This window comes from Chelonoidis abingdonii, chromosome 4, assembly GCF_003597395.2.
Source record: "Chelonoidis abingdonii isolate Lonesome George chromosome 4, CheloAbing_2.0, whole genome shotgun sequence".
In the NCBI taxonomy this organism is placed as follows: Eukaryota; Metazoa; Chordata; order Testudines; family Testudinidae; genus Chelonoidis; species Chelonoidis abingdonii.
This window is the reverse complement of record NC_133772.1, coordinates 106917775-106941492: the sequence shown is the minus strand read 5'-3', so window position 1 is coordinate 106941492 and position 23718 is coordinate 106917775. Positions and strand designations below refer to the sequence as shown.

At 40.9% G+C, this 23718-nt stretch overlaps 1 protein-coding gene across 1 annotated transcript in view; it reads right to left on the bottom strand.

Annotated features, from left to right (window-relative positions):
- The window catches only part of BRMS1L (BRMS1 like transcriptional repressor), a 59961-nt gene that overhangs the window by 12781 nt on the left and 23462 nt on the right, over positions 1-23718 (bottom strand). The window contains exons 4-8 of the mRNA XM_032762833.2: positions 16750-16829; positions 8040-8136; positions 6651-6734; positions 2353-2417; positions 223-262 (exon numbers count right to left, since the gene is read on the bottom strand). Of these exons, the coding sequence (XP_032618724.1) occupies positions 223-262; positions 2353-2417; positions 6651-6734; positions 8040-8136; positions 16750-16829 (366 nt within the window). The remainder of the gene's footprint in view (positions 1-222; positions 263-2352; positions 2418-6650; positions 6735-8039; positions 8137-16749; positions 16830-23718) is intronic.

The following is a 23718-nucleotide window of genomic DNA, read 5'->3' as shown; positions in this document are numbered from 1 at the left end:
CTAGAGCTCTGAGACTCACTGCCATGTTTGTTTTTTTTCCTTTTTGAAGTGCAGATATACCCTTAAAGCCCTCTGGTTTCCTTTCACCTCCTCAACCACTGCAGTCCCTGTTGCTTCTGATAAATCTCTGTTCTGTCCAGATGAAATCTATGCTGTTGTGCTTAATGAGTTTTGTCTTATGAAACCAGAATGTTTTAAGCAGTGAGGATTTTTATTACTTACGTTCTGGCTTTACTCTGTGTGGCCCCAGCGTAGCCATTGCCTTGAAGTACAAAAAAGGAAAAAAGAAAAAAAGTTAAGAAAACTTACTTGTTGAACATTTATTAAAAAATGCCTTAAGAAAAGTTCTACTGCAGCGCAGCTCTTTAATAGATTAGCATTTACATATACATGTTTAAATATTTGTTCTAAAAAAAAAAAATCTAAGTATTTTATAACATTAAACACCACTGATTAGCTGAATAAAAGCATGCAGAGAAACAGAACCATTATCTGCTTTAATGAGCTTGGTTTTAAATAACGCAGGAGCAATTCTTTATACAATATTTTATAGTTGGTGCTACATCACTCTGCAGGGTGCCAACCCAAACCCCAAATAGCACAAAACATTCTTAATTCAGCTTACAATCAACAGCTGCCAGATAATGATTGTGGAAAATGACAAGCTCACTCAAAAGCTATAGAAAAAACCTCTGCCTAGCTTACAGTTGTATCCAAGTACGTTCTACGGTTGTGTGTATAATAAATCAGTTTTACTTACTCTCAGCCATACTTAAGAGCTACTAGGGTGAAATTGTGTCTATGGTCACATATTTGTTCAGCATGATTCCTGCTGTACTTTAAGTAAAGCAGTTTCCAACTTTGTGTGCTGGACCCTCAATTGTGATGGATTTGCCCATGTTCCCTTGTACCATTCAGGAGCATAGTGGACATTTCTGATTTGTTCACCTTCTTGCACATGTTTATCTCCTATCCACACCCACCTTCAGTGTCTTTTCTGTATATTTCTCAGCTGTATATTTTTCTATATTGCTTCCTCTCCTCTAGTGCCAAAGAGGAGGAGGAAGACAGGTTGGTTTTCAAGTAGCCACTCAGTTTTATGTGCAGTCTAGAGAATGTTTACAGTCAGGAAGAGAGGTGGATGCAATGTCATGAAGGTGTCTCTGTCCTGATTTTCTCCTCTAGCCCACCTCCCCTTGAACCAGTTTGGTGTTCCACAAGATGGGAAATACTGCTTATACACCCTGCTGACTGGCTGGTTCTAGGTTTTATTAGGTCCCGGGACATTATGGCAGAAAGGTGGTTTTCTAGCCACTGGGGAGTTACAGTCAGGTTAGACCAGTGGTTCTCAACCTATTTATCACTGTGAGCTGTATATGGGGCCCACAATGTGTTATGTGGGCCACATCTAATACTACATCTATGCCCTGAGGATGTCACATGGGCTGCAGCTCTGTGCTGATTGGGTCGCAAGCAGCCCACAGGCTGTAGGTTGAGAACCACTGGCTTGAGACTCTAGCCACACCACCTGACCAACATCTATATCATAATGAAATAGGTGGTGACAGAGCAAAATAAACTGAATTTACTATCAAATTAAACAAACTACCATATTTATTAATTCATTTTCACAATTAAAAAATGTTTTGAAATTTTAAAAAAAGCTGCTGCAGATTTTCCAGCATACTGTACCAAAAGTAAAACAGAATTTAGGTCCAGGTTGTTGTAGAGTAAACCAGGCCTTCACTATGGCATTCCCCATTTTACAGATTAGGAACTGAGGTGAAAAGGCTACGGGTATGCCTACACTGCAACAACGACAACACATACCCACCCTGCAGCAGCAAGTCTCAGAATCCAGGTCAGCTGACTTGAACTCACAGTGTGGGGCTAAACATAGCAGTGTAGATGTTCCCACTTGGGCCAGAGCCTGAGCTCTGAAACCCAGCAAGGAGGGGTGGGTCTCAGAACCCACGCACCAGCCCAAGCAGGAATGTCTACCCTGCTATTTTTAGGCCCCGACAGACAGCCCCACAAGCCCAAGTCAGTTGACCCAGGATATGAGACTCACTGCTGCAAGGTTCTCCATCCCCCATCCTACTCCATTCTTTGCTGTGAAGACGTACCCTAAGAGACATGGCCAGGGGCAAACTATACAGTATCAGAGCTAAGTTTAGAACGCACATCACTCTGTTCCCTTGCTATAACTATCAGACTTCCTTGCAAAAATACTATTTAGCAATATTTATGCTCTCGATTATTTTAATGGAAACTTGCCTATATATCTGTAAAATATATGAGAACAGGGCAACAACACAGACAACAAAATTGACATTCATCCTCCAATCATACCTTCCTTATTGTAGTCCAATCCTCAAGTATATCAAGGTCCTGTAACATATAAACTATATAGGGACGTAGAAAAGTTAAGGGAATCGCTTTTTACAGTGAAATTAGCATAAAAGGTCTACAATCTTCATAATTTGAAATGACTTAGTGACTGTATTCTGCAATTGCTCCACACACAGAATTCCAAATGAAGTGAAAGAGCATTGCAAAAATTAGGTCTTGAGAGCCACACAGTGTACAAGTGTCAGTTAAGTTTCCTAGAAGCTATCATATTTACCATTACATTAAGGTTGTTATTGCAGAACACCACAGGGATACAAAACTACAACAGACATTACATACCCATTCTGTACTTGACAAACACCACAACAATCCTTGTTTCTTGTACTCCAAACAGAATAAATCAATCCTGGCAGCTTATTTTTCTACAATACTGAAAGCAAGCATCTAAATTAATATCTTTGGTGCAGTTCCTTGGTGACTCTAAATCCAAGACTATTACATGGAAAAAATGTTAAGGTTGAGAAATCAAGTATCTGAAAACTGGAAATACTGAGTCAAAAAAGTTCAAAAGCTCTACCTTAAAATATCAACTCTGTACCACGAGTTGTTAATTACCACAATATACACAAATACAAAACAATTTTATACACACTACTTTACAATAGTCTTCAGATCTCTTGTTTTTTCAACCTCAGCAAGCTCTATGACACAAGGCAAGCTTGAAAAAGTTGATAAATTATGAAGGTTTGAAGTTAAATCACCCTGACTTTAAACAACACATTAGTTTTGAAGCAGATTGAAAAACTGGAAGAAAAAGTTTAAGTTGTTGAAATTAAACATTCATTACTAATCAACACTTTTTAAAAAAAAATTTTGTAGTTCTCATTTTGATTTCAAGTCAAGTTCAAAGACTATGTATTGTAACGTACTGAAAGACTAAGAAATTCCAGTATGCATTACATATTGTGTTAGACAAATTTAACCATACTTTAAGCACAAGACAGCAAATTAACATGGATCTCTGTCTGTAAAAATAAGTAAGAACTGCCAGTGTATCTTGTAATTTGAAGCTATTTGGCTTGACACCTCCAGCACACAGCCATCCTGCACATGAATACTTGGAAATTTATACCCCCTAATTCCTTTTAGCAATTCCTGTATGGGAAGACCAGACGATAGGGTTACATCCAAACAACTGAATAACCACCACTTAAATTTCTGGCACTAGCTGAAAGCATCTCCACTAAGCTGAATTTATGATAATGCCATCTTAACCAAGTAACATTCATTATTATCCACTGTCATTACGACAGGTCATCTTTCTGGGAAATATTCCAATAAAGCAGCAGTCTTGATGTGGTGTGCCCCAATTAGAGAAACGCAAAATGAAATAGACAGTGATAGACTTTAAAAAAGAAAGCCAAAACTTTAACTTCATTTTGATTTTAAATTTTAATAGGGGGACCTAAACACTTCAAATATCATGTGTTTTCAGTTTGATGTGATATTAAATGGCCTCCATACCAAATAAATAAATAAATAAATAAATAAATAAATAGGGTTGATCCCCTTAGGCCTAACTCCTAGGATTCAGCCCACCTTTGAATTCTCTCATCCTCCCTTGCAAGGGGGAAATGAGGGTACACCTGAAGGGTACCTCAGTTTGCAAAGCCTTTAGACCTCCTCCCCTTCCTCCAGGCTAAGAGGGTCTACCAATCATTTCCTGGGTTTTGTGTTTACTTCTGGAAGCTGGCTCCTTTGAGCCTCTTACCTGCACTGGATATCAGCTGTAAAACGGTGACAGTTATGAATTCACAGCTTTTGAATCTTGTCCTTACTCCTTATTAACCTAAAGCCTGCAAACATTAGCAACCCTGACCTCCGGAATTTAAAATATGCAATCAAAAAGTGATAAGCATACAGCTCTTAAGCCTTAACAATTAGACCACAGTCAATAAACAAGGTAAAGAATACTCAAGATATGGAGTTAAATTGTACAAGTTACAGAACATAGTACAAGAAAAGGTCAACAAGTAAGTTACTTTCTGCATAGTACAACTCCCTTTCAAAAAGCTACCTGGAGAGGGGCATCTTTTGTCTAAGTTTTACCCTATTTTTACTCCACAGTTGAACATTCCATCATCATCTAATCTCAACCACAATGTCATATTAAGCCTCCTCTCTCCTCCTACTGCCAAATTCTGTCTTTCTGTCACTGGTACTAGAAGTGTGTTTGGCACTGTACAAAACAAATACAAATCTTTGCCTCTGAAGGTTCCACCTCTGACATCTCCGCAAAAAAAGACAACCTTCTACCTCTAAAGCAAAGTCCAGATGTTGGCCAATTTACCTCAATTACTGCAATCTTTTTCTCTAGTCTTCCTGCTTCTGACAGGACTACTTTTCAGCCCTTAAAAATACAGCTATTGATCACGTCAGTCTTCAAATTGCTTCTCTACTATTCACAAATTCAAGTTTCTAGTCTTCACCTTCAGAACGCTAACTACAACTCTACCTACATTCATTTCATCTTCCTTTTACCTACATCTCCAAAGCCATCTTCCAGAATCATTCATTTCATCCTCCATCTCCTGAGCATATATCATGCCATCCTTATGCTGTTAACTCCTTACTTATCTTTGTGTCCTGGGAAGATATCATTTTCATTCAAATGTATCAATTCCTTAAACTTCTGAAGCATATCAATATTGGATTTTAGTAGCTTAACATTATCAGAAAAATGGTTCTACATTTCTTGGAGATTATGTATCCATTGTCACATCATCTTGCGTAGCATTTGCATGGAACTGTATTTTTTTTAAATTAAAGACTGCAAACTCCTTGGAGTGAGAATCATGTGTTTCTCCATGCTCCAAGCACAACGACACTACTTACCAGACATATCAAATAATGCTTTACTATCTTACCAGAAAAAGTTTAGGGTGAGTTTTTAAAAGACTAGAATTTGGGATTAAATCCCTTTTATTTTAAAAGGTCACTGTCAATGGCCAGTAGAATTAGTTTCCAAATTTTATCTAATTTAGAGTATTCTCTGTGCCTTCTCGCTTACTTTCCCCTAAACTTCCCTTGAGTCCTCTCCCTTCACTCCCAAATTGTTCTGTAAGCATGTTTAGAATATGTTTTTCCTCTCTTTTTGGCCTATGTTACTCTCACTGTTACGATTGCTACTATGTAACAACTTCCTTCCTCTGTTTTTGCTGCCTGGAGCTGATGCCATAGATCAGTGTATTGAAACAAAGTCACAGCAGAAACCTGGCTGACATGTTCAAGAATTCAATTGCTTCTATTTTTGGAAGTGGAAAATTAGATGGAATTAAAAACAGTCACTTTTGCAATTACTTAACAGTGAAATTAGTATTTTGAAAACAGTGATCTTAATCTAGATTTTCTAGGTCACAAAAGGTGACCTTTCAACTAGATTTCCACCACCACAATTAGAACACAATCTGTCTGCCAAGAACAGCAGTAAGAAAGTATTTACTAAGCATTCCTCTGAAGCTGAGCTATCTTGTTCAATGAGAGGCTATCAGCAGCCTAGCAGCTACTAGGAGATGGGAAAACTAATACACCAATTATATACCCAAAAATAGACAAAGGACAAATACTTGCATATTTGATTCCCATTTATTCAATATTCAGACAAGATAGTCACCTGCAAAAAAACCCAGCACACCTGTCTAATTCTTTTGAAATATTAACATTTATATACATGCTTGGTCTGTTAAATGTGTATTCAGAGATTTCATTGTATTTAATAAAAAACACTGGAAGTGGCATGTCATGGACTTTATAATCATGCTCACTCTGCTATGGTAGGAACTTGTTAAATACACATATATGACAGAAGGATAACTCAGTGGTTTGAGCACTGGCCTGCTAAACCCAGGGTTGTGAGTTCAATCCTTGAGGGGGCCATTTAGGGATCTGGGGCAAAAAAAATCTGTCAGAGATAGTACTTGGCCCTGCTGTGAAGGCAGCGGACTACACTCAATGACCTTTCAAGGTCCCTTCGAGTTCTATGAGATAGGTATATCTCCATATTTTAAAAAAACAACAACATTGGATAATGTCCCTCTAAACAGAAGTTCAGTGTTGTAAATTGTTTTGTTACGGATATTTAGATGGCAAGGATTTGCAAGCCTATTAAGACTTCCTAAATATATTTTAAAAAATTATATATAGTCTTCCGTAAGCAGACAATATAACAGGAGAACATGTGGTAAGAAGGATATAAACCACAAAATGCTGCACAGACAAGAATGATAGAAAAAGGATATCTGATATGACAACAGGTTTCTTTTTATCTGGACTAAATGGATCCTTCCTTTTTTTCCTGGACTGTAGTTCATCATTCCATAACTCTGAAAAAAGCATAATAAGAATGCTACAATTACATTAATGAATTTGATGTTTAACTCTTCTACAGTAAAAAAAATTGTCTGACAAGGATATAAATCAGATTCTGATATATGCTCTTTGTGAGAAGAATGGCAATTGTCACATTTTAATGTACTATATTTTGTAGGCCTTACTTTTATCTGTCTGCCAAAATTAACAGATTCTCACCATAGTAGACAAGGCATGGTGACATCTGTTCTAACAGCGGATTGTATCTACTTTAATTTCATTGAGGCTTAGAATAAGTCTAAAATACAATTAACAGCATTCCACAATGTGATGAAAGGCTCTATAGATGCAGTACCTGCATATAACTGACCCAGCAGTTAGCTATCAGATGATGGATATGACAATTTTCTGCAATATCCTTATTGAATCAAGTATAACTATCTTTGGAGTCCATTATATTAAATGAAAAGGTTATGTATTATTACAGGCCAGGACTGCATGTAACCATTCGCGGGGGGCGGGAGGGGGAAGAGTGAGATGGGATATGAACCCAGGCACATTATGAACTTCAAAAGGACTATGTTGAACAATGTGCCAGTCAAGAATGGACTTTTGGGACAAACAGTATCAAGTGTTTGCCTGAGGAATCTCTATAGACTAATATAATTTCTCACCTGCAGCTATGCAAAAATCCAGCCTGTTGAAATTACATCCCGAAGAGGGGACCATTGTCCACTGATTACCTGTTCCCAGAACCCAAAGATCAAAGGCCCAATCTATATAAAAGAAAAGACTAATCTAATCATGGGTGTGCTAGTCCTAAGATAAGGCTGCTATGAAATTGTAACCACAGAAAAAATGCCTTTGAGTTATGAAGGACTGATTCCTACCATAGCCCTGGTTGGAGATGGGGGAGCTCTCTGATAAGCTTATTGGCATACGTGCAAGTTCTTTTCTGTAATGTTTTCTCTGTAACGCCTTCATCTTAAGAATAAATGTGATTGCTTATAAATGACTGTGTGGTAAATTGTGACCACCGGCAAATACAGCTGCTCATATTCTTTGTAGAGAAAGCAAAGCAGAGAAATAGACCTGCTTAGGTAGTCTGGTTTGATGGGGAAATCATAGTGTAGACAGGGAACTCTGCAGCAGGGAAAAAAACCAGTCAGGAGGGAGAGAGATATGGGTCTCTGCCCAAGAGAGGTGATGGCTGAGAAGCCTAGAGTGGGTGCTTTTAATGGCCCATGGAGGGACAGTGCAGGTGCAGCTGTCCTGAACTGTGACACCAAGTCATGAAAAATCTTTCAAATCCTATTTACCTGAGGTAATGTCAATGCTATGCCTGTCTTCTTCTAATCTTCTGATCTTCTCTTCTAGTTCACTTTGTACAGTATCATACAACAAGAGCTTCTCACTCTGAAACAAAAGCAAGAAATTATAAACATGCATTCATGCATGTTTATCAACTAAATGCACTTGACATCAACTGGTTTAGAAGTTCAGGTGCAACATGATAAGAGTCGCTTATGCATTTAGATACAGCCATGAAGCATAAGCCACATTTTGTACCTAATTTTGAGTCCCTCATCCACCTGCTTTCTCAGTGTGATGTCCCAGCCGCTTAAAGCTTACACTTATTCAAGATATTTCATGTGGATGCAAGATATACAGATATCAAAGAAGGGTGCATGTGCTGAGGATTTGAGTGGGACCATGATAGGAAGGAGATGTAAAGCAAGCAGCTAGATCTCCACCAAAACGTTCTCTAGTTGGACATTATTTCCCATCATGACTGTCTGATGAAAGACTCACAATGAAGAATAGAGAAGATGGTTGACCCATCACTCGTGCTCTTCTCAAGATATTAAGTAGATCTAAAGCAAAAATGGAACACAAAGAGCACTGGAAACAATCTATTGATTAGGATAATCAAGAATAAACCTGAATGAATGGCAGTTCTTACCAACTTGGAAGTGCTTTAGGTGTGGGTCAAGGACATGGACCGTGTGCATTGGTCAAGACTTGCCCACTCCTTCAGTCCTATAAAGTAACACCCAGGAACACAGGAAATACCAGATTGGATCAAATACATGGTCAATATAATCTGGTGTCCTATCTCCGATCAAATTCACTATGGACTTCATATTCAGAATGTACTCTGTAGTGGTGTGCAAATTAAATTGTCTATTTACACCTGGTCAAGTTTTCCAAATTTGTAAATGTCATAAACAGATAGCTAAGGGTTAATGCCTCTTTCACCTGTAAAGGGTTAAGAAGCTCAGTAAACCTGGCTGACACCTGACCAGAGGTCCCCTTATTGGTCAAGATACTTTCAAATCTTGGTGGAGGGAAGTCTTTGTTTGTGCTCTTTGTTTTGGGTGTTGTTCGCTCTTGGGACTAAGAGGGACCAGACGTCAATCCAGACTCTCTAAATCTTTCTGAATCAGTCTCTCATGTTTCAAAATTGTAAGTAACAGCCAGGAAAGGCGAATTAGTTCTATTTTGTATTTCTCAACTTGTAAATGTTCCTTTTTTGCTGAGAGGATTGTTACCCTCTGCTTTGCCGTAATCTTGACTCATAAGGCTAGAGGGTTCCTCTGGGCATATGAACTCTTGATATCCTGTAAAGTATTTTCCATCCTGATTTTACAGAGATGATTTTTTTTACTTTCTCCCTCTTTAATTCAAACTTTATTTTTAGAAACCTGATTGATTTTCCTTTGTTTAAGATCCAAGGATTGCTCTGGACCACAGGGATTCGGTGGGGGAAAGGAGGGGTGGTTATTTCTCCTGTTTTAATCAAGGGGTTGTCTGTGTTCACATCAGGGAATGGTTGAAGCCCTCAAGCGCCAGAGGGAAGGTTCGGGGTGGGCGGGGGGGACAAAACCGTGATCAGACACTTGAAATTTCTGGATGGTGGCAGAGTTACCAGATCTAAGCTAGTAATTAAGCTTAGAAGTGTCCATGCAGGTCCCCACATTTGTACCCTAAAGTTCAGAGTGGGGAAGGAACCTTGACAGTAAGTTTTTAAAAATTTGGGAAAAAATAATTATGTTTTATTAAAACGCCCCCATTTTTCAGCCAGCTCTAATCTTTGTTAACTATAGTACTAGTAACAGTTAGATTCTCTCATAGAATTGTATTAACAATTGTCCTTTGAACTTTGTGAACAAACAAAGAAGTGACTGCTACAATAAAAATATTTTGTGTCCAGAATAATGCAACATAGATTTAAAAGTGTGAACTGAAACAGTCCTAAATCAGCAGTGACAACCATACAATAATTAAATTACAATGTTTTAAACTAGCACTTTTCAAAGGGGATATCAAAACTCTACCACCATTTGGTTCCAAATACATTAATGGATTATCTTTAGTTATAGATACTGTACTAGACTCTTCCTTCATTGACAAACAGAAGCAGATGCATACACAAGCTCGGATTCTCTATGTAATCCAACAAATACTTCAGCTGCTTTCCCATCCCTCAAGGTTGCTGGCTTTAACGTTAAGAATGGTTATACCATGGATTTTATTTACAGAATAGTACATATTTGACACAATAATTATAAACTGCTTAGATATAGCAATTAGACTTTTAAAGAAATGTAAAACAGTATCTGAAATCCCAGAACTGTGCATGTCATTTTGCATTATATGAGTTTTGGGCTTTGGGGAAGTACCTTTATTGCTCCTTTCATTTGCTGGCATGTCTCCTAAAGGATGACAAATATACATGCATCTTTGGAGGGTTTTTGTTTTTATTTTAATTGCAACAGATACTTTCTCTCAGCCCTTCTAGGAGTCATTAACAAAGAGGAAACACTCACTAGTCACGTTCTCTTTTATCTACAATAGCACTCGAGGCAGTTCAGTTGGCTGAGAAATTATCTGGTACCAAAAAATCAGTTTCTACAACTGCACCTAACATTGCACTGGAATTCATCTATTCTGTAATATAAAGGCTTGGATGCCTGACTTGATTCACAAGAGTATCTCAGATTCTCTGTTGTCAAAGATATCCGAAATGTAAAGGGGGGGGGGGGGGAGAAAAAAAAACAAAACACAACAAAAAACAGATGGACCAGAAAAAAAAAAGTATGAAGAAAATACAAGAAAAGATGGAGGCTGTGGAAACTCAAGAAGAAAGCACCAAGACATTTGCTTAAGTCCTTATTAAGGATAAATTGCCAAGATGTAGATAAAATCTTAGAAAAGTTATATTTACCTCACTTTTAAATATACAAAATACTTATGTTCATACACATTTAACCCCCATTTAGAATTATGTCTGTTTCACAACTTTCTATTGTAACTTCCATATCAGTGAAAGAAAGAGGTTAAGGACTTATGTCTGTTAATGTTAATAACCTACAGCGCATTTCAGCTCCTGCCAGTGGGGGCAGGGCAGCATGCTTTTACAAATGTCCCCTTCCCCTTGTGCAGTATGTGGTCATGCCAGCTGGGACAGATCCACATCATTCTGGGAAGTACTGGAAACTCTGATAATCTGGTTTCAGAGTAGCAGCCGTGTTAATCTGTATCCGCAAAAAGAACAGGAGTACCTGTGGCACCTTAGAGACTAACAAATTTATTTGAACATAAGCTTTTGTGGGCCTACAGCTCACTTCATCGGAAACCATATATCATGGAAATAACGGTGCAGATAATACACCTACCACAAACACACCACGAGAACACCTGAAACAATGGATGTTACATACGTACTAACAAGAAGTAAAAAGCCAGAAAATGCTGTGGCACCACTATACACATAACAGACGTTTTGGGGTGAGCTTCGTGGGTCAATACCCATTTCGTCAGAACGAGCAAGGCTACTGGAAATTTCCTCTAATATATTGCTAGCCAGACAGTTAGTTCAATAAACAATGGGCCCTGTTCTAGCATAGAGTGTGAAACCAAGGGAGGAGAAACTGGTTCTGCCTAATTGGCAACCCATTCACCAGTCTTTGTTAGTCCGCAAGCTGAATGGTCGTCAACATTTAAGATGCACTGAAGCTCAGATACATATATGAAGTTGGTGCCTACATATATATAGACATAGACAGGATGGCACATATCAGTCTGCGTAGTGTGGCAGGGAGTGAAAGTGCTCTCCTACAGGTTTTTGATATACACATACTCACACCTGATATCACTTGATTTGTGCCATTTATCACTTTTCGTAAGTGAACTGTCCAATTTGGCCCGACTCAATCGACATAGAGAATGCTGGCATATGAAAAGGTATATTACATTGGCCTGGACTCGACAAAAATAAAAAAAAAAAACTTCCTGAGGTGAATGAACCAACGTGATGGTGTGCGCTGATCTGTTAGGTCTGTGATGGTGTCGCTGGTGTATGATATGTGGCAGAGTGGCATAGAGTTTGTTGCATGATTCGGTATCCTCATCTAGATTACTATGGTACGTGATATTGCTGGTGAGAAGTCACGTTAGGTTGCCAGGTTTCTGTGGGCAAGAGCATTGCCTGCACCTCAAAGACCTTGTGAAAAGTGTGATCATTGTCCAGATGGGTTGTAGTACCCTGATGACTGCTGAGGTGTTTTAGCTGCGGGGCTGTATTGATGGCATGAGTCCTGTTGGTTTTCCTTTCTGGTTTGTCTTGTACGTAGGCAGGCTTTGGGAAACGTCTGGCTCTGTTGATTTGTTTCCTAATTTCTCGTACGCGGGTATTGTAGTTGAGATATGTTGTGGAGATTTTGTTGTCTCTGTCTGAGGGGTTAAGCAGATGCGGGTTGTACTCAGTGCTTGGCTGTAAAATGGATCGTGTGATGTAGCCCAGGATGGAAGCTGGGCAGGCATGAAGGTAAAGGCATAAGCAGTCGGTAGGTTTTTCGATTTAGGGGTGTTAATGTGACCCATCACTTATTTGCACAGTGGTTCTATAGAAGTGACCTCCTGTGAGATTGGTCAGGCTGAGGTTGATGGTGGGGTGGAAGTTGTTTGAAATCGTGGTGTGAATTCTTTTTCTAGAGGTCTCACTTCCCATGGGCCCAGATATTGAAGGATGTCATCTAATAGTACCGCGTAGGTAGAGAAGGGGCGTGAGGACGGAGCTGAGGAAAGTGTTCCAGGTCAGCCTAAAAATATTGGCATATTGGGCCATCGGGTTGCCCAGCACGTGCCACTGATCTGGAGATTATATTGTCATCAAAATTGAATAGTTTTGTGTATATAAAGGCACAAGAGTCAGCAGCCAGTTGTTGCCGTGGTTCATCAGGGATACTGTTCTCGACAGCTGTATTCATTCTGTGTGTGGGATGTTGTGTAGAGGCCTCTACAATCCATGGTGGTAGGATGGTGTTTTCTGGCAGTGACCAATTGCATTGCCAGTTTCTCAGAATCGAGGTGTATGGAGATAGTGGAGTGCTCGGTGGCGATAGGTCTGAGTAGAAGAGTCCACATATCCAGCAGGTCCGTCAGTGAAGTGCCAATGCCGAGATGATAGGGCGTCCACGTTTCGTGGTTTTGTGGATTTGGGTAGTAAGATAGAAATCACCCTGGCGGGCTCCCCTAAGTTGCTGATTTGTTTCCGGTGTTAGTGTAGGATGTCCTGGTAGATAGTGCAGTTCCCTTAGTGTATTCCTCAGTGGTGATCTGAGGAAGTGGCCTGTAGCATTTGTATTGGAGGTTTCTGGCGGCCTCCTTTTGGTAGTCAGACCTGTTTTCACGTGACAAACGCACATCTTATCAGCCTCTTTGTGATAATTCGGGTTTCTGAGGTGTGGATGGCATTGCGTTCTGCACGACTTAGGCTTATGAGCAAGCGGTGTTGTTTTTCAACGATTTCTGCCTGTCACGTCGGCGGAAGCATTCAATTGATGGTCCAGACTGTCATTTCGACCATCAAGGGGAGTCCATGTGGAGTTCTTCTTCTTTGTGCTGTTTGGTGGGAGGTACCAGTGTATATGCACTGTTCAGTGTTGTCCTGAAAGTATTCTTTGAGTCCTAGACGGCGAAGTAGGCTTCCAGATCGCCACAGAACTGTATCATGTTGTGGGGGTGCAGGGCAAAGAGAGTCCCCGAGATAGACAGACTTTCTTCTGGCTGAGTGTTAGTGGATGATTGACGATATTGCTGGGTGGGTTAGGGTACTACGGTTGTGTCCCCATGTGGCAGGTAGGATTTTGACAGTTACATTCCTTTTCCTTTGTAGAGAGTGAAGTGACTGCTGTAGATTCCTGTCTTATTTAGTGAAGTCCGTTTTATGGAAGTTTGATTATTAATGGAACGTCTCCAGTGGAGAGCTCTTTTTTGATGTTTTCCTGTTTCTGTATAGGATGTTGATCAGTGGTTCCTCATTTTCATTTAGTGTATGCATAATCTCTACTGTGTCTGTGTAGTATTAGATAGCAGTGATTTTTTAGACCTTAGTCCATTTGTATGATGCCATCCGTTTTGCATTTGGAAAGAAAGATGAATCTGTCTGTATTTGTGCAATTACAGAACAGTTTCTCCTCCTTGGTTTTCGCACCTCTACTGCTAGAACAGGGCCCCATCCTCCCTGATTGAACTAACCTCGTATCTCAGCTCTTGCTCTACATATATATAGCCTACCCTGGAATTTCCCCTAGCCTGGTCGCTGACGAAGTGGGTATTGACCCACGAAAGCTCATGCTCCAAAATGTCTGTTAGTCTATAAGGTGCCACAGGATTCTCTGCTGCTTTTACAGATCCAGACTAACACGGCTACCCCTCTGATACTAACAAGAGTGATCGAGCTATTACCAGCAGGAGAGAAAAAATTTTTTTGTAGTGGTGATCAAAATGGTCCATTTGCAGCAGTTGACAAGAAGTTGTGAGGAACAGTGGTGGGGTGGGGGGGGGGGGGAATAAACATGGGGAAATAGTTTTACTTTGTGTAATGACTCATCCACTCCCAGTCTTTATTTAAGCCTAATTTAATGGTGTCCATTTTGCAAATTAATTCCAATTCAGAAGTCTCCCATTGGAGTCTTTTTGAAGTTCTAATAATCTAGGAATGCATGAGCAGCCATCGCCCTAGAACCCTCCATCAGCCCCCACTTATCTTGAGAGCCCCCACACACATCCCAGTATCCCTGACATACTTCCTGCTCCTTGCAGCTCCACCAGCTAGTTCCTCATCCCCCAACATCCTCAATTCCTGCCACAGCCCCAACATCTGCCACTCATCGCCACTCACCCTGCAGCCCCCATCCTCAAACACTCCCACTCATCTCACAACCTGTCACCAACTCACCCCCAACCCCTCACCAGGGCCTCCACAGCCACTCCCTAGTCTCCTCCCAGCTCAGCGCTCTGCTCCCATCCTGGGCTAGGGAGGCTCTGCCCAATCCCGGAAGCTCTGCTCACTATCACCACCCACCCTGCACTTCATGGAGCAGGCCACATTTGAGTGATGAGTGGCTTTGCGACCCTGTGCACCACATCATAACACTACCCATTCAGTGACTGGGGCCCCGACTGAGATGGGGGCCCTGTGCAAGCACACTGAGTGCTTTAGGACAGGCCTGGATTAACCAAAGGCAGGGCTCTCCCTGAAAGGGATTGTATTTAGGAATTTGTTTTCAGTGGGTCTGTAATTCTTGTGATTTATGTGAAGAGAGCGTCAGATTTCTTTGCTAAGCCTGTGCTTTACTGCCATATTATCCCTGAAGGGTATAACAAGGAAATTGGAGATCCTACAGCTTGGTGTGGAGGGGAGGAAACAAAGGCTTGTCTAACAACTGGAGGGTCAGGAGGGCTAAGGCACTGGGTCTGGAGTGTAGGCAGCCAGACTGCAGGGTCCCACTGCCCAAGAATGGTGTCAGACATGAGGGAGTATGCTTCAGAGATACAGAGCTCGGAGCAGCGATCAGTCACTATCCAAACCCAGGAGGCTTAGAAGCACATGGAAGTCAATCTCAGTAGACAGATGTCTATTCAGAGAAGGACTAGATCAGGTTGTGACAATTTACATCCAGGAAACAGGTAACAGTATCAAAATATGAAGATCCATATTAGTCCAGACATTTCAAGTATTATACGCACTCACAGAATGAAGCTTTTGTTTTTACAAGCAGAATTTCTCTCTCTGGGTTTAAAGGTTTTGATATTTTTTTCCACCTGAACAAGGATCAATAGAATTACTGTATATACTCGTTCCTTAGCCCATTCATTTAGAAGCTGACACACACCTCCCAAATGGATAGGTAAAAATAGCAAAAACTGTATGACCCTTTCATAAGCCGACCCTATATTTCAGGGGTTGGAAAACTTTGGCTCCCGGCCCGTCAGGGTAAGCCACTTCCCGCAGCTCCCATTGGCTGGGAATGGTGAACCGCAGCCACAGGGAGCTGAGGGGCTCCATGCTTGCAGATGCTCCAGGTAAACAAAATGACAATATATTAGATATTCAGTTTAATGATTCCATAGAGAGTTTAAAATCATCAAATTTTGGTGTAGACCTGTTTATAAGCCGATCCCCACTCTCTGATGCGTTACTTTTTTACCAACAATATTCGGCTTATGAACGAGTATACACAGTAATTGTTCTACAACTCTGTTTATGCAAATACTTTTCTATCTATTGCCGAAATGATCAGAGAGTCTACTGAAATAGAAACATGTCTAATTCTCTCGTACCAATTTTTGAATAGTGACAACATTATTTTCTGCCCATAAGCTGCTTTTAAAAATAGAATTATTGCAAAATGTGACTGCTATATTTATGGTAGAATAGCACTATTTTCTCAGATGCCTAGTATATAAAAGAGATTCCAAAAATGATTGGAGGTCTTTTCAATCTTAGACAGGCCCTGTTAATGAAAGTAGTATTAATCTTGTTTATGTAAACCAAACTGACACCTAGCTGAGGTCTCATTTCTTTAAGGATGTATTTCTTTTGAAATGATAAAGAAAGTTACATCAAAATATTGAAGTTACAAAATAATACAAACTTAAAATGGACCAAATCTTGGAAACTGTTGCACATCCATTAAGGACAGACTTGATAAGCCACCAGTTTAAACAAGTTGACAATACCTCACAGTGTTGGCGAGAAGCTTGAATTTCACATTCATATTTGTTCTTTACAGACTCTAAACAGAGCTCTCTATAGATACCTGCAACCAGATAAATTACAGCATTATTATTTTTTAAAAAAAGAGTAACTGATTTCAGAATTATCTGTTAGTATTGCTATTGCTAGTCCTAGAGTAATGCACATATGGAAAAAAATACTATTTTACATATTGACAGTATTCAGACAGTACACAAGAGTATAAACCTTGTATGGAAAAATAACTGACTGAACTCAAGAGGCTGCAGAGAAAACTCCTCCATTTTGTTGACTTCTATATTTATAGAGACTAAAAAGTTTATCCTGCCAGCAATATAGGTGGAAAAGAAACTAATTTATCCCACAACATTCTGTCAATGCAACACAAGGTAGACTTAATATGTTACAGCTTTGCCACTTCTGGCAGAGAACTTGGTGCATTGGAGGAAGATCGTTTCAAGCAGAGAGCACAATTTTTTTCTTTTTAAAAAAGTACATGTATGTGCATACAGTGCACTAACATAATGGGGCCACAACCTGGCTCAGGTCTCTAGGTGCTACCACAGTACTGTGTTTAATAGTAATGAATGGGAGACTAACAAAAATACAATAATTAATAAGGCAGGAGAAGAGGACAAAATGTATCCAGCCAAAGTCAGTAGTTCTTGGGTATTACTAACTGTTTGGTGGTCTCCAAGCTATTTTCAAGAGACACGTCGCCACAACCATCTATCTTGTGGGCAATTTTATGAGATAGGTTAAAGATTGAATTGGCCTTCACAACATCCCATGCTTAAAGTATAACTGGGTTCAAAAAAAATAAATTAGATAAGTTACTGGTAGATAGCTCCATCAATGGCCATTAGCCAAAATAGTCAGGAACAAACACCATGCTCTGGGCGTCCCTAAACCGCTGATCGCCAGAAATGGAACTGGATGACAGAAGATGGATCACCTGAGAAATTGCCCTGTTCTGTTCATTCCCTCTCAAGCATCTGGCAGCAGTCACTATTAGAAGACAGGTTACTGGGCTAGATGGACCAATGGTCCAACCCAGTAGGGCTCTTTTTGTGTTCACCTATGTGACCTAGGAGGACAAGCTTCTTGCTTGAAAAGCATGGGAACTGAAGTGCTCTTCCATTCTTATTAGTGGTCCATGTTGTATCTCTTCTCTAAATGGAGAGCTTGAATCTCCTGGACAGTCTCTTGCAGTTTTCAAAAAAAAAAAAAAAAAAAAAAAAAAAAATATCACAGAATTCTCTGTAACCTCAAATTCTATTTGCATCCATTTCTGCTCATATAAGTTTTCAATTAAGGGCTCTGAATAGTTGAAACAGAATTAAATGTACTGGCATAAGACAGTTTTTGTTTTCAAATTCAGCTAGTCTTTCACAAAGTACTTCCCCAATTAATAAATACAAATTAGCAATTTCTCTAATCCCAAGAATCACTTAAAAATTAAAAGGGCATTTTACACACTGATTTGAATAGCCACTTTTATTTAAAAAAAATTAAATCCTTACTGTGTCAGCAAATACTAGCTTTTAAAAACTCTTTCAGCAGGCTTCTCCAACCCTCCCTACACAACAGATGTCAGATTAACATATTAATCTAGCAATAAGAGACCTAGAATGAACAATTTCTATCACTGAAGTTTTACTCAATTACATCCCCCATCTAACACTGTGAAGAGTTAAGATGTTAGAAGACAAGTCATCATGTTTCTTAAAATGTTCTTCTCATACTCAGTGAACTGATTATCATCAACAAAACATCTTTTCAACTCACTTTTGGAAAATGAGAATATAGTATGGGTAACAGTTTTAGATATTAAGTTAAGAGTTTAAGAAATAGAGTTACTATAAAATAAAAGTGAAATGAATGCTATTACTGATTAATAGGACATGATAATATAGCACTTCTGATTCAGGCTAGAATTAAAACTCCAAGTTAGTGGGGTGCACTTCATATTGGTGTGAAACAGCATCTAAGCAAGTTGGCTAAAGAAGTGAAGCGGCTGATAAACTGTGCTGAGAAAAAGATTTGGACTATTTGTTTATAACCTCTCTGGTTGCTAACTGACTGATGGCTCTGTAGTCCAAGGTCCAGTGTGTTTCAGCAGCAGCAAGAACTATAAGTGGACTACAAACCACTGCATGTTGGGAAAACTTCCTGGGCCTGCCAGAAGTACCCTCCACCTTCCCAGCAGAAAGTTTTAGCACTGAAGCAGGGAGCCTGAAGCAAGCAGAGAAAAGGCTGCTAGACTGCAATCCTGATGTTTCCTTACAATAAAGCATTGTTTCTGGTCGTTTGTCTGAGCGGGTCTTGTCTGAGGTGACCACATGCTGGCACACTATGCCAAGCACACTGAGAAATCTCAAAGTTTTGTAAAAAGCTACAAGGCAGATATACCCGATTCTTGTACAATCTCAAACTGGGATGATGAACAGCAGGGGGATTACAGTTGGAACAACCGAAAAACTGTTGAGCTGTATGTCAAGTACCATGACAATTTAGAAAACTTCCGTAGCAGAATGTAATGTATCAAACATGAAAAGCTGCTCAAAATTATCTGAGTTTTCTTCTCCAAGAAGTAAGACTATGTGTATCTGTATTTGGGTGATTCATGTAAGGATGGTGTTCCTTAACACTGAGAACAAGACTACTGACTCTATGTTAAATATCCCAACCCTGGATAACATTGGTATGTGCATGTATGGAAGATTTTGTACTTTTGAGAGGACAAATCACAGTATTATAATGCAAATAAAATTAGTAGCTTTCCTCCTCAAATAAATTTGTTCAAGAATGAGGTCCAATATTGCTTTATGTCAGCACCTTTCATGGTATCTGAGTTGCTATGTCAGTTTTCTATGATCCCAGCCAGGGGCGGCAAGTTGTATGGCCCTGTGGTGCCTGGGCTCCATGAATATTCAGGGTCTGGGGCCCAGCTCCACCAATGTTCAGGGCCGGATCTCCTCCCTCGGCCCCACATGCTGCTCCTGCGTGCCTCTCGGTCCCCACTGCTGCCCCTGGGCGATTTAAAAGGGCCCAGGGGTCCCCAGCCACTGCCACCACCAGCAGTGCAGCAGGACTGGCAATGCTGTGACATGGGCAGTGTAGTCACCCTTTATTGCCGTGAGAAAGCTCTCCCAACAATAAAAAATAACCACCCCAAACGAGGGGTAAGCGTGGCCTATACTGGCGCTTTTCAGCGCTAAAACTTTTGTCGTTCTGGGATGTTTTTTCATACCCTTGAACGACCAAAGTTTTAGTGCTGAAAGTGGCAGTATAGATACAGCCTACGGTGGCTTCTTGCCCGCTCTGCTCCGGGAAGTGGCCTGCACATCCCTGCAGCCCTGGTGGGGTGGAGGGACAAGAACCGGGGAGGGGAGGGTCCTCCACACGCTGCCCCTGCCCAAACTGTGGAGCCACTACCAGAGGGGTGTGGAGGCCACTTTCAGAAGCTGGCACCGCCCCAGGTAACCAGTGACCTCGACCCCTTCCTGCACCATCCCAGAAAGTCATCATTGATGCAGTGTCAGTGTGGATACTGTGTTGCTTACACCAACTGTAGTGGCTTTCAGGAACCATCCCACAATGCCTCACACTGTCAATAGAATTGATACAAGCACTCCTAGTAAGGACATGCACTGCCAACACAAGTAGCCAAGCGTGCGTGCACGCACACACAAAGTGATTGGATAACTGCAGTGGCTGTATTCTGATGTAAGTCAGGTCAACATAATTTAGTAGTGTAGACATGGCCTGACAATATAACTTGTGCAGGGAATGCAGGAAAAGTAGGTTGTAAGAGTTTCTGCTAGAGCAGTGGTTCTCAACCAGGGGTACACATACCACTGGGGGTACTCAGAGGTCTTCCAGGGAATACATCAACTAATCTAGACAGTGGCCTAGTTTTACAACAGGCTACATAAAAATCACTAGCAAAATCAGTACAAACTAAAATTTCACACAATGACTTCTTTATACTGCTCTATATTACTATACACTGTAATGTAAGTCCAATATTTTTATTCCAATTGATTTTATAATTTCATGGTAAAAAGAAAGCAAGCAATTCTTCAGTAATTGTGCATTATGACACTTTTGTATTTTTATGTCTGACGTTGTAAGCAAGTAGTTTAAGTGAGGTGAAACTTTGGGGTACACTAGACTAATCAGACTCCTGAAAGGGGTACAGTAGTCTGGAAAGATTCAGAACCACTGTTCTAGAGGCCAGGGCTTCCTGAGTGACAGTAAGAAACCCAAAAAGTGAACCAGGAGTCTGTCCACACTAGCATGGCCCAAGTGAAGCAAATGGAAACTGCTGGAGCTTACTTCATTATTTCTCACCAGGGAGGAGTTTACCATCATGTACATCAAGTTCTTTGATAGCAAGCCTCCTCATAGGAAATGCTGTGTCCTTCTCCAGATAAGAATAGGGCCGTACCAAATTCACAGCTGTGAAAAATGCATCACAGACTGTGAAATCTGTGACCCAAAAGGAGGGCATGGCAGAGAGGGGAGTTGAAAGGTTATATGGGGGTGGGGTCGCAGTATTGCCACCCTTACTTCTGTGCTACCTTCAGAGCTGGGCGGCCAGAGAGCAGCAGCTTTGGCCAGGTGCCCAGCTCTGAAAGCAGCACCCCACCAGCAGCTGTGCAGAAGTAAGGATAGCAATACCATACCATGCCATCCTTCTGCGCCGCTGCTGGCAACAGCACTGTCTTCAGAGCTGGGCTCCTGGCCAGCAGCCACTGCTCGCCAGCCACCCAGCTCTGAAGCAGCAGTGTCGCCAGTAGCATCGCAGAAGTAAGAGTGGCAATATCATGACCCCCCCTACAATAACTGTTTCTTCACCCAAGCTCCTTTTGGGTCAGGACCCTTACAATTACAGCACTGAAATTTCAGATTTAAGTATCTGAAATCATGAAATGTATGATTTTTTAAAATCTTATTACCATGAAATTAACCAAAATGGACCATGAATTTGGTAGGGCCCTACTCATTAGGAAATCCTATCCCTACTGACACTGCAAAAAAGTTTACCTTTCTTTCCAGCCTTTTGGTCTTTGCGGATTCTAAAGATGTCCTCCAAGACAGCGGGTAAGGGAATGTATAGGTCTAGTTTGATCCCTGACAGACAGACAGACAGTCTCATCCGCCTGCCCTCTCTCTTTTAAGGGCAAGAGGGAGACCAGGAAGAACTATCCAGCAAGCTCTAGTCTTGCTACGACTGTATGTGGGTCTCATACTATTCTGGGACAAATAGTAAAAGACAACCTTCCTTCTCCTAAGCTTTTTGCTCAGCTTCTGATAGCTAACCCTTAATTCCAGCAGGAATCCATCTGTTTAGATTTCATAGCTTTCTTTTTCCTTACTGTTTTCTCAAGATTTGAGAAAAGCCACTTCTGAGTCTAGTGATTATGAAGATGACTGGGAGAAAATAATGCTATAGATTTTTGGTTTTGTTTTTTTGGCTTCCACAACTAACCCAGGCTTTTGGAGTTTTCTCTAGAACCAACTCCTCTGAATCTGATTCAGAGATATGACTAGTCCGAGTGTGGAGACCATGAATTTCTTCAACTTGAAAGGTGTTCATGATACAGTAGCTCCAACTGGGTAAGGCCTGCTTACTTTTCTCTCTCTCTCTTTTAGGGTTACTCTCAGGATTCTGAAGGAGACAGGGTAATGGACTCCCCAAAATGGGTCAGAGAATCTCAATATATTGCCTCTCCATACCATTGTGACTCCAGACTCAGTACATGCAGCCAATAGCATAGCTGGGGGGCGGGCACCAAAGGACCAGCAGCATTTCGGTAGCAAAAGACCTGCGGAATGAGTGAAGGACCCGCTGCTGAAGACCCGGAGCACCACCCCGTCAGTAAACGCGCCGCTGGGTGAGTAAAAGCGCCGCAGCAGGTGGCACCTTTTTTGGTGGTCGCTTCCCCTGTTCACTACACCTGGCTATGTCATCGCTTGCAGTACAGGTCTGAGGTTTGAGCCAGGGGTATCCAAGACCTAGGTTAGGATAACAGGGCACATTACAACATATGTCAATCCCAGGGGAAAGACCAGTTCTGAAGAGGATATCTAGGACTGAAGAAAGGTTAGGTGATCTTTCTGGGGGAAAGAATCACTAGCCCCCGAAATCCTAAGTTATCCTTATATGAGGGAGCAGTAGGGAAAACCCCATTGAGAGGAACCCACAGAATAAAGAGAAGATCTCTTTTGATCCTCTGGGCCTGACCTGCTTTTGCTTCGTGGCATGGAGCTGAGTGATGAGAACGAAGGAGTTGGCAATGTTTGTGATCACCATGCTAATGATGCAACCCGAGGCAGTTTTGCACTTTTCCAGACTGAAGTACAGCTAAACATTTCTGCGGGTTCTCCCTTCAGAGGGGGTAGGCATGGTACCTCGTGGCTCTTTTCTAACCTGTGCTAGGGGACACCCCTCTCCTACCACAGACAGGTTGAGCATCTGTGGATTAATCCGGCTGAAGAGGTCACCATCCAAAAACTTAGTAATGGGGTAGAACAAGAGGAACAGATCTTTGTTTTCCTCTTCAATTTCTTTGTCATATCAGTGTACCATGTAACTGCCATGAGGCATGGCTAATACTCAGCCTCAGCAGACAAAATTGAATTGACAAGAGTTCTTATTAAAACTGTATCCAGATGTTAAGATGCAATTTATCTAAATGCTAGGAGTTTAAAATTTCTGGAATTATTTAGTTTTTCTTTTTGGGGGTCAGAACTGCACACCTGCTGTAGACCCATTGTTAAGGAATTTACATGCCCTATATCCTCTGCCCAGTAAGGTCTGGAGACATGGATTACAAGGCAGCTGAACTGGTTATACAAAACTATAACTAGAAACTATTTTAGAGAATGTTAGAATATATTCAGTGTGTTAGATGTTAAAAATTACAAGCTTAAGTATGCTTGTG